This window comes from Anomalospiza imberbis, chromosome Z (assembly GCF_031753505.1).
Source record: "Anomalospiza imberbis isolate Cuckoo-Finch-1a 21T00152 chromosome Z, ASM3175350v1, whole genome shotgun sequence".
In the NCBI taxonomy this organism is placed as follows: Eukaryota; Metazoa; Chordata; class Aves; order Passeriformes; family Viduidae; genus Anomalospiza; species Anomalospiza imberbis.
In genome coordinates this window covers 53,271,619-53,283,661 of record NC_089721.1, presented here as the reverse complement: position 1 = coordinate 53,283,661, position 12,043 = coordinate 53,271,619, and the positions used below count along the sequence as shown (strand labels likewise).

At 50.1% G+C, this 12,043-nt stretch overlaps 1 protein-coding gene across 1 annotated transcript; it reads left to right on the top strand.

Annotated features, from left to right (window-relative positions):
* The first annotated feature begins 1,018 nt into the window (after positions 1 to 1,018).
* On the top strand, positions 1,019 to 6,685 carry LOC137464553 (maestro heat-like repeat-containing protein family member 6). Its single transcript, XM_068175963.1, has 10 exons — positions 1,019 to 1,124; positions 1,475 to 1,622; positions 1,899 to 2,086; positions 2,174 to 2,311; positions 2,799 to 2,913; positions 3,096 to 3,652; positions 3,774 to 3,926; positions 4,084 to 4,185; positions 4,595 to 4,697; positions 6,312 to 6,685. Exons 6-10 carry the CDS (start codon positions 3,485 to 3,487, stop codon positions 6,317 to 6,319), a joined length of 534 nt encoding a protein of 177 aa, XP_068032064.1. The 5' UTR covers positions 1,019 to 1,124; positions 1,475 to 1,622; positions 1,899 to 2,086; positions 2,174 to 2,311; positions 2,799 to 2,913; positions 3,096 to 3,484; the 3' UTR covers positions 6,320 to 6,685.
* Positions 6,686 to 12,043: the final 5,358 nt, after the last annotated feature.

Sequence of the window (12,043 nt, the reverse complement as noted above, 5' to 3'; positions counted from 1 at the left end):
TTTCCAGGGTATCTCCCATCCCTGTGGCTGAAGCCCTCAAAAGCCAAGCTCCAGCAGTATCAAGCAGTAAGAACTCCCAGTGGAGAGAACCCCAGGCATGCCCAGATTGATCTCGGTTGAAGGGGAGGGAAGAGGAGGAGGGGGAGGAGGATGAGGATGATGACAAAAACCCTGGGGCTGCCCCAGCAGAGCAGCCTGAAGAAGTGGAGGGAGACCAGCTGCTGCAGGTGGGCTGAACTGGGCCATCCCATGCACTGTGGACATCCTCAGGGAAGAAGGGGAAATGGGAATGGGGCTGATTCTCGCAGTAGCCCTGCTCCATCCACTGGGCACCCTAAGCCCTAGGCTGTAGCCAGAGAGACAGGGATTGGTGTCCCCACAAGGTGTTGTCTGAGAGCTGGCCATTGCTGGGGAGTGCAGCAATGCTCTGTGCAGCATTGCACAGCTCCAGCTGTGTTGTCCAGCCTCTCCTGCACTCCCTCAGCTGTGACTGTGCTTGCGTTTTGCCAAAACCAGTTGAGAAACTGCCAGAAAAGAAGAAGCACACCCATTGCCACTTCCACAGAAATGCACAGATACTTGCAGACTTCCCTGCCTGTGCTGGACTTGCTGTTGCGGCTCAGCCAAGCACTGCTGCAGAGCACTAGATTTGACATCCATCTTTTTCCTGCCTTAAGATATTTTTGAACTTCCATATGCCTACTGATCCTGAAGACAAGACCAGCATGGCCCCTGAGGACATGGCAAATGCTGAATCCTATAAAGCAGAGGACTGGGCCATGCTGGATATAATCATGGGAAGTGGCACGTCCAGACTGAAGAAAGTAAATTGTCTATAGCAAGGACTTGGCCAATGAGCAAATGTGTACATTCTCAAGCTGGGTCTGCTGGGTGTCCAACAGACTTTTAGGCCAGCACTGTGTGCTAGAGAAGAAATCACTACTTGGGGGTAAGCTGGGGAAATGGCACTCTGCAGTGGCACTCCAATTCCCTCCAGGTGCCGACCATTTTGAGGGACATTTACCAATGGAGCACAGACTAGATCAGACCCTGCAGGAGATGACCCCTGCACAGCCACATGATATGGTGGTGACCCTCCTGTGATGTGCCCCATCATGTGACAGGTATGAGGCTCACTGGCCTGGAGGGCTCAAGATTCTTCAACCTGAGAGCCCAGCAACATGTAGACACTGCCCCATGTGTGGTGGCAGAAAGATGAAAATTTTCAGGCCCCTCTGATGCCATTGTTTCCCAGTCATGGCATGCTGGCCCAAGACCCTGCTGCTATGCTCCTTCCCTGTCCTTCAAGGCACCATCACTTGGCTGTCTGCTACTCACAGTAGCAGTGTGGCTGGGTGCTGCTGGAGAGGGGCAGAGGGCAGGGGCAGAGCTGCTGACCAGCTGGGGAACTGAAGCTGGCCAGGCCATGATATTGTGGCCAAAACCCCACTGACCCAGAGTTCTGGGCCTGCAGAGTTGCTGTGACCATGTGGAGGGCAATTATCTCCTCACATAGAACTGTGGAGAAGGTGCTGCCAGAGCTCCTCTGTGTGCTGGAAGACTGGCTGCTGCACAGCACATCCACCTCCAATAAGGACAACTCAGATGTCTTTCCTCTGGCTGTGAGTTTCTGGACTAGACCCAAGCACATCCTCAAGGGCTGCCTCTCTGGCATCTCTCCATCCTTAGTCCCCTATCCACCACTGCATCCCGTGCCTCACATGGTGCTCTAGAAACCTGGGTTCATGGCAGGTGCACAGGCAGCCAGGGCAGATGCTGCTCCCCCTGCATCTGCCCTGGCACAGAGCAAGGCCTGAGCTTCATTCTCCCATGGCTGGGCCCTGCCACAGAGTTGTCTTGGTGTTGAGCGTGGTCTCTGGCTGTTTTGGTTTTTGCAGGCAACCAGAGCACTGTGAGAGATCATTCACCTGCCTGAGTGCCCAGAGAGGTTGATTCTGTATTTCCCCCACCTCTTTGTGGTCCTGCTCTTCCAAGTTTTCTCCAGCACAAAGCAGATGTCAGTGAAAGTCAATGCCTTCTGGAGGCAATGCCAGCACAAGCACTTCCTGCCCAACAATCCCAACAGGTGCTCCACTGGTCCTCCCATCTCCACAGTGCCCTTGGATCTGGGGCCAGGATTCCAGGCATCACTTGGGCTTTGCTCTGCACACAGATTTGCATTGATGACCATGAAAGCACTGCTCTGTGAGCTTGAGTATGATGATGTGGTGTCTGAAATTGAACGTGAGTGTGGCTGGGACGCACTCCTCAACACTGATACCCACCACCATATAGTGGGTCTTCTGGCCAGGTGAGAGCCCCATTCTCCCCACCCCAGCTGTTATTTCTCCACAGTGTCTATATAATCCCTGTGATCATGGGTGAGAGGGTCTTGTCATTGAGGGATGGTGCAGCAGAGTGACAAAGCCTTGAAGGGCTTGGTGCACTGGAGCAGCCAGAACCCAAAGTGCCAGCATCTCTTTCCATGAGGAGTGCCAGTGTCTCTGTGCTGATGGTGCAGAGCAGGAGCTGTGTCTGCAGGCAGCCTCACTGAGGCCAGCCTGCTGGGAACAGGGCGGTTGCATTGAGGGCCACTGACAGCCTGGGGGACAGGACTGCCCCACGGGCAGAAAGGGTGGTTTCTCAGCTTCTTCATTCCTGAAATGAGCCTGCTGGTGTTCAGCTCCACCTTCCTCTTTGCAAGAGGTAGTGGTGAAAGAAGAGACTTCTGTGAGTCAGTCCCAGGAGAGGTCTGCCTGCCCTGCTCAGAGTCAATGATGTCTTTTTTCCCCTGCCAGAGCAATGCTGAGGATCTCACAGTATTTGTGTTACTGGATTGCAAGCTACCTGTTCAGGCTGCTCTGCAGAGAGGAGGCACACTGGGAGGTGGCTGCCATGGCCTTCTTTGTTGAGGTGAGCCTGACGGTGAGCACTGCCTTGCTGAGCTGTGTCCCACCACTCTGCCCTCTTGGAGATGCAGCTGCAGGGGAGTCCAGTCAGTGAAGGAGGGGCAGAGGTAGGCTCTGCTCTGTGCCCTTTGTCCCTTGCTGCTGGCGTGACACTTAATGACACTGTCACTGCAGTGTGTGTTTCAGGTCCTGCCTTGCCTTAAGTTAGAGAACTGGGGCGAACGCATCCTACAACTTGTCCAAATCTACCTATTCAAGGAGTGCAGAGCGATGCAACTCGTGGTTGTCAGATGCCTTATGTTACTCTGCAATAGACCGTCGATGGTGAGAAGCAGGCTGCCCAGATGAAGCTGTGCATGCAGTGTGGAGCTGAGTAACACAGTAGCTTGCACTTGGATGGACTTCAGAAGATGGGCAGCTTCTTCCAGCTCTCCTGATACCCCATTTGCCTGGCCAAAGCCTTTGGCTTCTGGGCTCTGAGGCATCAGCATGGGATCAAGCTGCTGGAGTGGTTTTGGCAATGCAGCCTTTCATGGCTTCACAACATTGCATTGTGATCCACACGGGCTGTAAGCATGCAAAATCTGAATGAAAGCCTCACAAAGGTGCTGAAGGATGAAGACAGGGAGGTGGTGTGGATGACACTCTCTGTGCTCAGTGAGATGCTTCTGAACAGAGATGTGCCATTTACCAGGTCCCTCGCTCTGCAGCTGGCTGAGTCACTCCGGCCACTCTTTGACAATGTAAAGCTGTGTTTTGACCTTTTTTCCCACCCCCTGAGATGCTTCCAGGAAACTGTTCCCTTGTGGATTTTCAGTTCCATGCCCAGTTAGGCCTGGAGTAGGCTGTGCTGAGGTTCAGTAGGATATGAGCCATGTGCAGCTGCTCTCCATTCACCTCCTTCAAGCAGTGATGAAGTTGGTAGAGAAAGGAGAACGGCCCCTGAAGGACTGCGTGCACCAGAGCCTGCTCCCGCTCTTCTACCACATGTATGATGAGAACCAGTTTGTGGCAGAGGTGAGGACACTGAGCTACTAGTGTCCCCTTGTGAGCGGGCTCAGCTGCCTTCTGCTCTAATGTCTCAAAGACCGCAGCACTCCGGCCTCCTCCTGGCATTTGGCTGGGCCTATGCCCTGGGATGCTGTGCCATCTCCCAGTCTCTGCTGCTTTGCAGGCCTCTAGGGAAACCCTGATTCAAGCAACGGTATTCCTGAAGAAGTGGAATCTTGTGCAGCTCCTGGAGACAGAAGAGCTGTGGAGGTTTGGAGAGTGCCTGGTAAGGGTGGCCTCAAAGCCTCAGACTGTGTCTGAACCAGCCCTCTACCCTCAACACCCACTGTGAGGGGCTGGCAGCTGTGGCCCCTGCCTACTGCTGCACTCATCACCAACAGCCTGCTCCTCACACACTACTCCCCTCTGGTGTGTGGCCCAGCAGGCTCTTCTCCAGGCTCCTGTGCTTCCCTGAGACAGGCTGCCAAGAGAGCCCAAGCCCAGCTGTGCTTTGGCATCAGGACAGCACTGAGGCTCCCTGTGGAGTTGCCATCTCTATACTCCCTCCAACCCAGCTGTTGGGCTGGCCATCAGGAGTGTCCATGCAGGGATGCCAGTCCTGGATGCAGGGGCTGCCTGTCCAAAGGGAAGAATCAATGTCAACCCTTTCCTCTGTTCCCTTGTGCTCTCTTCAGCTGGAAGAGGACAGAGACAGAGCAGATGGGTACCTGCGCCAGGCTGTGATGTACCTGCAGAGCCCACAGAAGTCCATGCGAGAGGCAGCCATCAGGATCACTGGTGAGCCAAAACCCTCAGGGTCCCTCGCTGCCCTACTGTAGCTTGGCCCCAGGCCCAGCAGCAGGCCTCAGCCCAGCGGCTGTGGTACTCTGACTATGCTTTAGGACTCCCTGCCACCCTCTGCCACCCTTGCCCTTGTCATTTATACATAGCTCAGCCCTGCCAAGGGGAGGAGGACACGTGGCCAGGCTGGCAGCATTGGTGCTGGGGAGCTGTGCCACTAGGGTGATGACAGGCTTGGTGTCCCTAGTGCTCAGCAGCTGCCACTTGAGCAGGCAGCAGGAATTGCCCCACGTCACCTGTGAGGATCAATGGGAGCAGTGGGATGTCAGAAGGGACAGGTGTGAATGCATGAAAGATCCTGGGCAGGGCTCTGCTCTGTCCACAAGAGGGGTGGTGCGGGCAGAGCAGAGATTTAAGGGACACATGAGGTATTCATGGCAAGCACCTTACTTGGGCTTATCCTCTTACTTTCAGTTGCATTCTGGGCATGGGAAGATCTGGGATTGGTCACGGTGGAACGGAATGGGGCTGCCATGACAAGAGAGATTCCTGGGGTCCCCAAAGGTCTGGGCTCTGACCTTGTGACCTTGGTGAACAGTACTGCATCCAGTCACCAGTGGCTGGTGGCTGCTCACCAGTGCTGTCCCTCAGGGGGTCTGTGCTGGGGCCAGTTCTGTTCAATATCTTTACTGATGACATGGATGAGGGTATTGAGTAAATTTTTGGATGACACAATCGTGTGTTGATCTGTTGGAACATAGGAGGGCTCTGCAGAGAGATCTGGAATGGTTGGATGGATGGGCAGAGTCTTACAAGATGAAGTTTAATAAATCCAAGTGCCGAGTCCTGCATTTTGGCCACAATAACCCCCTGCAACATTATAGGCTGGGGACGGTGTGGCTGGACAGTGCTCAGGCAGAAAGGGACCTGGGGATACTGGCTGACAGCCAGCTGAACATGAGCCAGCAGTGTGCCCTGCCCAAGAAGACCAACAGCATCCTGGCTTGTATCAGGAATAGTGTGACCAGCAGGAGCAGGTAGGTCATCCTTCCCCTGTACTTGGCACTGGTGAGGCTGCACCTTGAGTGCTGTGTCCAGTTCTGGCCCCTCAGTTTGGGAAGAACGTTGAGACGCTTGAGCATATCCAGAGGAGAGCAACAAGGCTGGTGAGGGTCTTGGAACACAAGCCCTGTGAGGAACGACTGAGAGAGCTGGTATTGTTTAGCCTGGAGAAAAGCAGCCCCAGAGGTGACCTTATCACTCTTTGCAACTTCTGAAAGGTGGTTGTAGTCAGGTGAGGGTTGGTCTCTTTCTCCAGGCAGCAACTGACGGAACCAGAGGACACAGTCTCAAGATGCATCAAGGGAAATATAGGTTGGATATTAGGGAAAAGTTTTTCATGGAAAGAGTGATCAAGTACTGGAATGGCCTGCCCGGGGAGGTGGTAGAGTGGTAGAGTCACCATCCCTGAATGTGTTTAAAAAAGGACTGGATATGGCACTCTGTGCCATGGTTTAGTTGAGGTGTTAGGGCATGGGTTGGACTTGATGATCTTGAAGGTCTCTTCCAACCTAGTGATTCTGTGAATTCTGTGAATTGTCTCTGTTCCAGCCCATTAAGACATGACAAATTACTTCAGCCATTCCATCTTTAACCTTGTAACTCAAACCCAGCACTTTCTAAGAACTGCAGAGAGAAATCCTTACTCCAGATTCAGGCTGCTGCAAAACCAGCTCTGTGAGGCATGGAGGAGACAAGCTTCTCTCTTGGAAAATGGTTGGTCTTCTCTCTGGTACAATGCTAGGTTACAAAGCTGGAGGTCCCCGCACTACTCATCCCAAGAACTCTCAGGGCTATCTGAATGGAAATATTCAGTGGCTTCTGGCCTCTTCCAACTCACAGGACAGCTTTCCTCTTAGATCACTTTTCTTCAACCCTTTTAAGGAAACTATTAAAATGCAAAATAAAAAGGCACTAGTTCACAATCTCTTTCCTTGGATTCCTGCCAGTCATAGCCCAATCTGCAGCTGGCACTGCAGCTGCACACTGAGCTATCTGCATTGACTATATCTTTTAATACTCCCACCCATGTTTTCATTGAGCTTACCTGCTAATATACTAAGAGGGAAACAAAAACATTTCAATGCGTTTAATCACTGCTCTTACATCCAGCATTATAACAAGTAACAAACTGAACAGTATGAAGGCTAACAAGAATGTCATAGGACGAAAATATTTCTTGATATGAAACCACAAACAATCCTCAAAATTCAGTTACTGATCAAGAGACTGATCCTTCTCTACATGTTTACATATTGAGTCAAGCATTCATCACCATCAAACAGGCCTTAACTGGGATGTAAGTTCACACAGTGAATATTCTGAATTGGAAGGGACCTACAATGATCATTGAGGCCAACTATTGAGGCCAATACATGGTTAATATAAGGATTGAACATGTACGTGACCTTGGTATTATTAGCAAGCTGATTGATTGTATTTGATAAGGATAGTAGAACAGAACAGCATAGCCTTGGAGAAGAAAAAATAGGATGTAACTTAATCAAAGTCATGCAAGACACAAGCAGGATGCCAGCTAAGCTCTGCAAGGCTGACAAAGCAGGAGTTATAAACAATATTGCGCTTATTCAAAAGCAGGGGTAGAGGAGCAGCCACCTAAAAAGGACACCAGATGTTGAAGACCACGGAAGAAGACCACCAAAGAACATATAAGGACTTCCGATACGGGGTGTAACAATGTAAAATAAAGTAAAACGTATCCATCAAGTAAGTGGGGATAGCTAACAGTTAAATAGACGAGTGTGTATGATAAAACCTCTGTTTACCCAACACTTAGGGCAATTAATTAGAGGAAGTGTCCTCTGAGTGACCAGCATGCTTCAATAAAGAATGCTTGTTTCTTATACTCAATACTTATGTAGAAAGTTTCTATCTGGAAAATTTTGGTATCATATTTGCTATAAAATGAGCACTGATTTCTTTAAGAAGACTTCTATTATTCTTCCTGAGTAAAACTTTTTTGTTGGAAAAAAAGGCTTCTGCCCAGCCTAACAGCTGGTCTACTACCACCCAGCCATAGGTGGCTTCCCTGAAAATGGAAATCAGTCCATGGTCACTCTCCTAACTGTGAGCTCAGTCTGCTACTTGAAAACTCATATCAAGATGGGCAGCCATTTGTGATTCTCTTTTGTGGTGGCATAAATTCCTGGAGCTGGCCATATTTTTTGTACTTGGATAAATATTGCCTGTGTCCCTCCATATATTTATCATGAAACCATCTAGCCAGAGTGACTAAATATTCTCTGTCAGAATTAGTATTCTGCTTTACTTGAAATGTGTACCACTTGCTCACACTGGTGATGTTTTTCTCCATCATCAGGTACTACTATTAGATTTTTTGATTAAAGGTGTTAAGATGTGATATCCATGTGTTTGTTGTGGCATTAGAACTTTGGGTTCCTCCTGCTGCTACCACTGAGTTAATACAGGCTGGTGCTCCTGCTGCAACTGTATATAGTTGCAATCTATCTCTACTGAGGTCCTAATTTCTGCATTACCTCTCCACTAGCTATTCTCAAAGTTCTCAGTTGTTTCAGCCAAAGACTTAGTCAACTCCCCTAACCTAGGAATCTGTGGATGTCAGATGCCACAGCTCTGAGAAAACCTTGTGCCTACTTTTTGTGATCAGACATGGGAGCTTAATTATGGTCTCTCTTTGTTATCATTTATTGCCCCTTCCCCAAAATACAGCCTAAATACTTAAATTCCTTTTTGACACAGCTGAAACATGGATGAAGATGCACTCTGTTCCCTTTCTGCTAGATCAACATAATCTAGTATTACAACCATTCTTTCTCATCACAATTTTCTTATGACAAGTTATTTTCATGAATTGTTTGTATAAGAGCTGATTCCAGTAATTTTGTATCTTAATTGCAGTGCAGTAAGTGCCGAATTCTCTGCAGATTCAAGGGACTTAACATACCTCCTAAAGGTAAAAATACTTTCTCATTCACAATTTTTTTTTTTTAACAGCAGCTTTTCCTTTTGTTTTTCACCAAAGAGGCAATACAAAACACTAGGCAACAGAGACAGTTTCTTGCTCAGGCAGTACTCTTTGCATATTATCCTTCTGGAAGAAAATTAAATGTAATTTCCCAAATTAATAGATATAATACTATTTTGAATACTAAAAATATTTTCTGCTCCTGTAACTGCACCAGTAAACCAGGCCACTGAGAATGCCCTTTGTTTATGAATAGCAAATCTTACCAGACAACCGCAATAGTTCTCCATATTCTGGAGGAAGTCTTCAAACATTATTTGCATGTTTACCATCCTCATACTTAAAATAAATGTACATATAGAAAAATGTGGGTTTATGTTGTAGTTAGGGTTGGTTTAGTTAGGGATTTTAATAATTGTTAGTTAGGTTGGTTCTCTGTACCTCTATTTTCCCTCACAATGGTCTGCTCCAAGCTGTCTACCACGGGAGCTCTTACATGTCAATCTTGCAACCACTCCCTGCTTCTTCACAGAAAGTTCTGTGTCAGTCACCCCACCTTTGCATTCCCATTTGTCCCAGAACACTGTACCCACCTCTGTTATGTTCCCACAGGTTGTTATGTTCTATGTCACTCCCCTGTTGTCTGTCCCTATTGGGCGAGGGGGTTTTCCACCCCTGTCCGCCCGCCCCCTATATAACTCAATGCTTTCTCTGTCCCGGCGCCATTTTGCCCTGCATCGGTGCTGGGAACGCCTGCTCTGACCACCGCTGCAGCTACACGGGAAATAAAAGTTTTCAGCCTTGCCAGCAAAGTGTGCCTCTCTTGTCCCTTCGTTTCCTCTCAGCCTGAAGCTACCAAAGCTGTGAACCCAGGCCAAAGCGCTCAGCACTAGCAAGGAGGCAAACGCCACAGCCCTGGAGCGTCTGTAGACGTGGCAGCCACAGTCTCTGCAAAGGCAGCTCTAGCTGGGCGTTCCTGCTGCCTGAGGCCGTGGCAGGTGAAAAGCTGCAAGTGGCACCCAACAGTGGAGCCGCAAGTGACGCCCAAGCCGCGGGGCGACCAGCAACGTAGCAGATGCAGGTAGAATTCACCATGAGGCAGCAGGAGCCACGTGAAAACACGCTGCCACCATGCCACAGCAGGAGCTGCACAGAACACGTGCCACCGCCATGCTGCAGCAGGAGCCGCCATCTCCGCGTAGACAATGCCCCATGCCGGACTGAAACCCAGAGCATTGGCTCTATGGTGTAAGTCAGTGATAACTGCACTGCCCTCGAGGAAAGCACGCAGACTTTTGTCCTGCCCTGTCTGCGAGGGAGAAAGGTGCAACTTCTCACAGTTGCGGATGACACTGAGAAGCCATCTTTGAGAGTGAAGACCGCGGCTGCAGTTTTTTTTCTGAAGATGCCAGTTTGGTAAGTATTCAGTGGCAGGGATGGACCCGACTGTTGCTTCCTTCACCGAGGGTGAGCCGGTCATGATCCCAAGGTTAGGTGACGCACTGTGCACAGCGCGAGTGGCAGCCGCTGGCGGCTTTCACCTTTTTTTCTTTTTTTTTTTCCGTTTTTCCTGCAGCAAAGGGTGGGACCACGTGGGCTGGTAGCATGGGAGCCGTGCTAACCACCCACCAGAGAGAATTTTATATCCAAGTTAAGCAAATCCTGAGAGAAAAGGGTGGTGGTGTCCCCAAAAGTTTGGTTAAGAATGTAGTTCGGTGGTTATTTTTTACTTTCCTGGGAGTTTCGGCAGAAGATGTTAGACAGAAACAGTTTTGGGAGCGTGTGGGCACGAAATTGACTGAGGGAATCGAATGCAGGGATTCCTCTGTCAAGGATAGCTTTATTAAGCAGTTTTTGTTGATTCGGGAAGTAGTTAGAACGGAAAGTAAGTGAGACACGAACCGGGGGAGGGGGGAAGTGGCAGCCAAACGAAAACCCTGTTCATCCTGAACCCGTTCACTTACCCGCCTCTCCTTCCCCTTCTTCCCCTAATCTGGGTGGGCAAGGGGCAGCAAGCCACCATTTAAAGGTGCAAGGTAGCCTCCCGGCTCCCTCAAGTCCCCCCGGCACCCCCGCCTTAGCAGCACTGGCCACTGAGGTGCCTACCCCTAACCCTCATTCCGATCCCTTTTTCCCAGTTGCAAATCCCAGTTTTGGCACAACCCAGTGCAGTTCTGTTTCCCTAAACATCTTCCTTTGTTCCCCCAAAGAAATTCCTGCTGCGCGCGTGGTGGGAAACTGTGGCGGCTTTGTCTCCACAAAATGGAGGACAAAAGCCCACGGGTATTTCTTCTTCCCACAACCCCTTTCTTCCCTTTGTCCCCTTTCCCGACATAGCCCCAAATCCCTCCTGCTTCCCTATGGGTGTGGGGGCTGCCCCTTTGAGAGATTGGGTTTCTCCCCCACCCCCTGTTCCTCCTCATGTGGGCATTCCCTCCGGTCATTTGCATGTTCTCAGCCGAGTCATCGGCCACACCCTCTCCAACCAGGGAGGGCTCTGTTGTCTCCACCCCACTATCTCAGGAATGGGACAGCCCCTGTCCTGTTTCCCACAGCCCACCGTCAGCCCAGTTTGGAGGAGTGGCTGGCGATGACCGTGGAAGGACAACAGGCTGACTCACTTCTGGGGCAAAGTCCAAGGTTTATTGAACACTCCGAGGAGCTGTGAACCTCAGGGGAGCAACCAGACCAGAGCCCCGAGGGGCAAGGTGCAACAGTTTATAAACCAGGGAGGAGACAAGGGAGGAAATCACCCCATGACCAATGAGGGATTTTAGGGGAGTGGAAACTAGGAAGACAGACGGATACAATCCCCAGCAGGGAAGGCAGGGAGGAGGGATCCCTGGCCCTCGCCCAATCACTCGAGGCCCTTAGTGAAAGGTTCCAGATAGGTGGGATGTGGAGTCGAGTGATCGACAAGGCACCAGGGAGGGGACAGGGGAATGATTCAGCAGTTTTCTGCTGATTGACTCCAGAGGAGGAGGAGGGGATGGACATATAAGGAATGGGGCAGTTAAGGGTAAAACCATCGGGTAATATGGGGGTACAGGGGCAAACCATTACAGAAATAAGATACGAAAACACAATACAAGAGTTTGAAGATGAGTGTACCTCTACATCAGATCTTTGTGGGTCCCCCTCTTTGAAGAGACTGCACATAGCAGCAATCTAGAGTGAACAACTCCTTCAGTGTGTGTGCTTTCCAGAGATGTGGTCCATCTGTGCACCAATTGCCTATTTGTTAGTTGCAAAATAAACTCTTGAAATGCGATCAAGGAATCAGCACACAGTAAAACACTGTCAGTTACACATGATA

Bases quoted from the DNA above. Each gene is read 5' to 3' on its own strand.
- LOC137464553 (XM_068175963.1), top strand. From the start codon at position 3,485: ATGCAAAATCTGAATGAAAGCCTCACAAAGGTGCTGAAGGATGAAGAC. The intron at 3,653-3,773 runs GTAAAGCTGTGT...GAGGTTCAGTAG, and splicing joins TCCGGCCACTCTTTGACAAT to GATATGAGCCATGTGCAGCT. The intron at 3,927-4,083 runs GTGAGGACACTG...GCTGCTTTGCAG, and splicing joins AGAACCAGTTTGTGGCAGAG to GCCTCTAGGGAAACCCTGAT.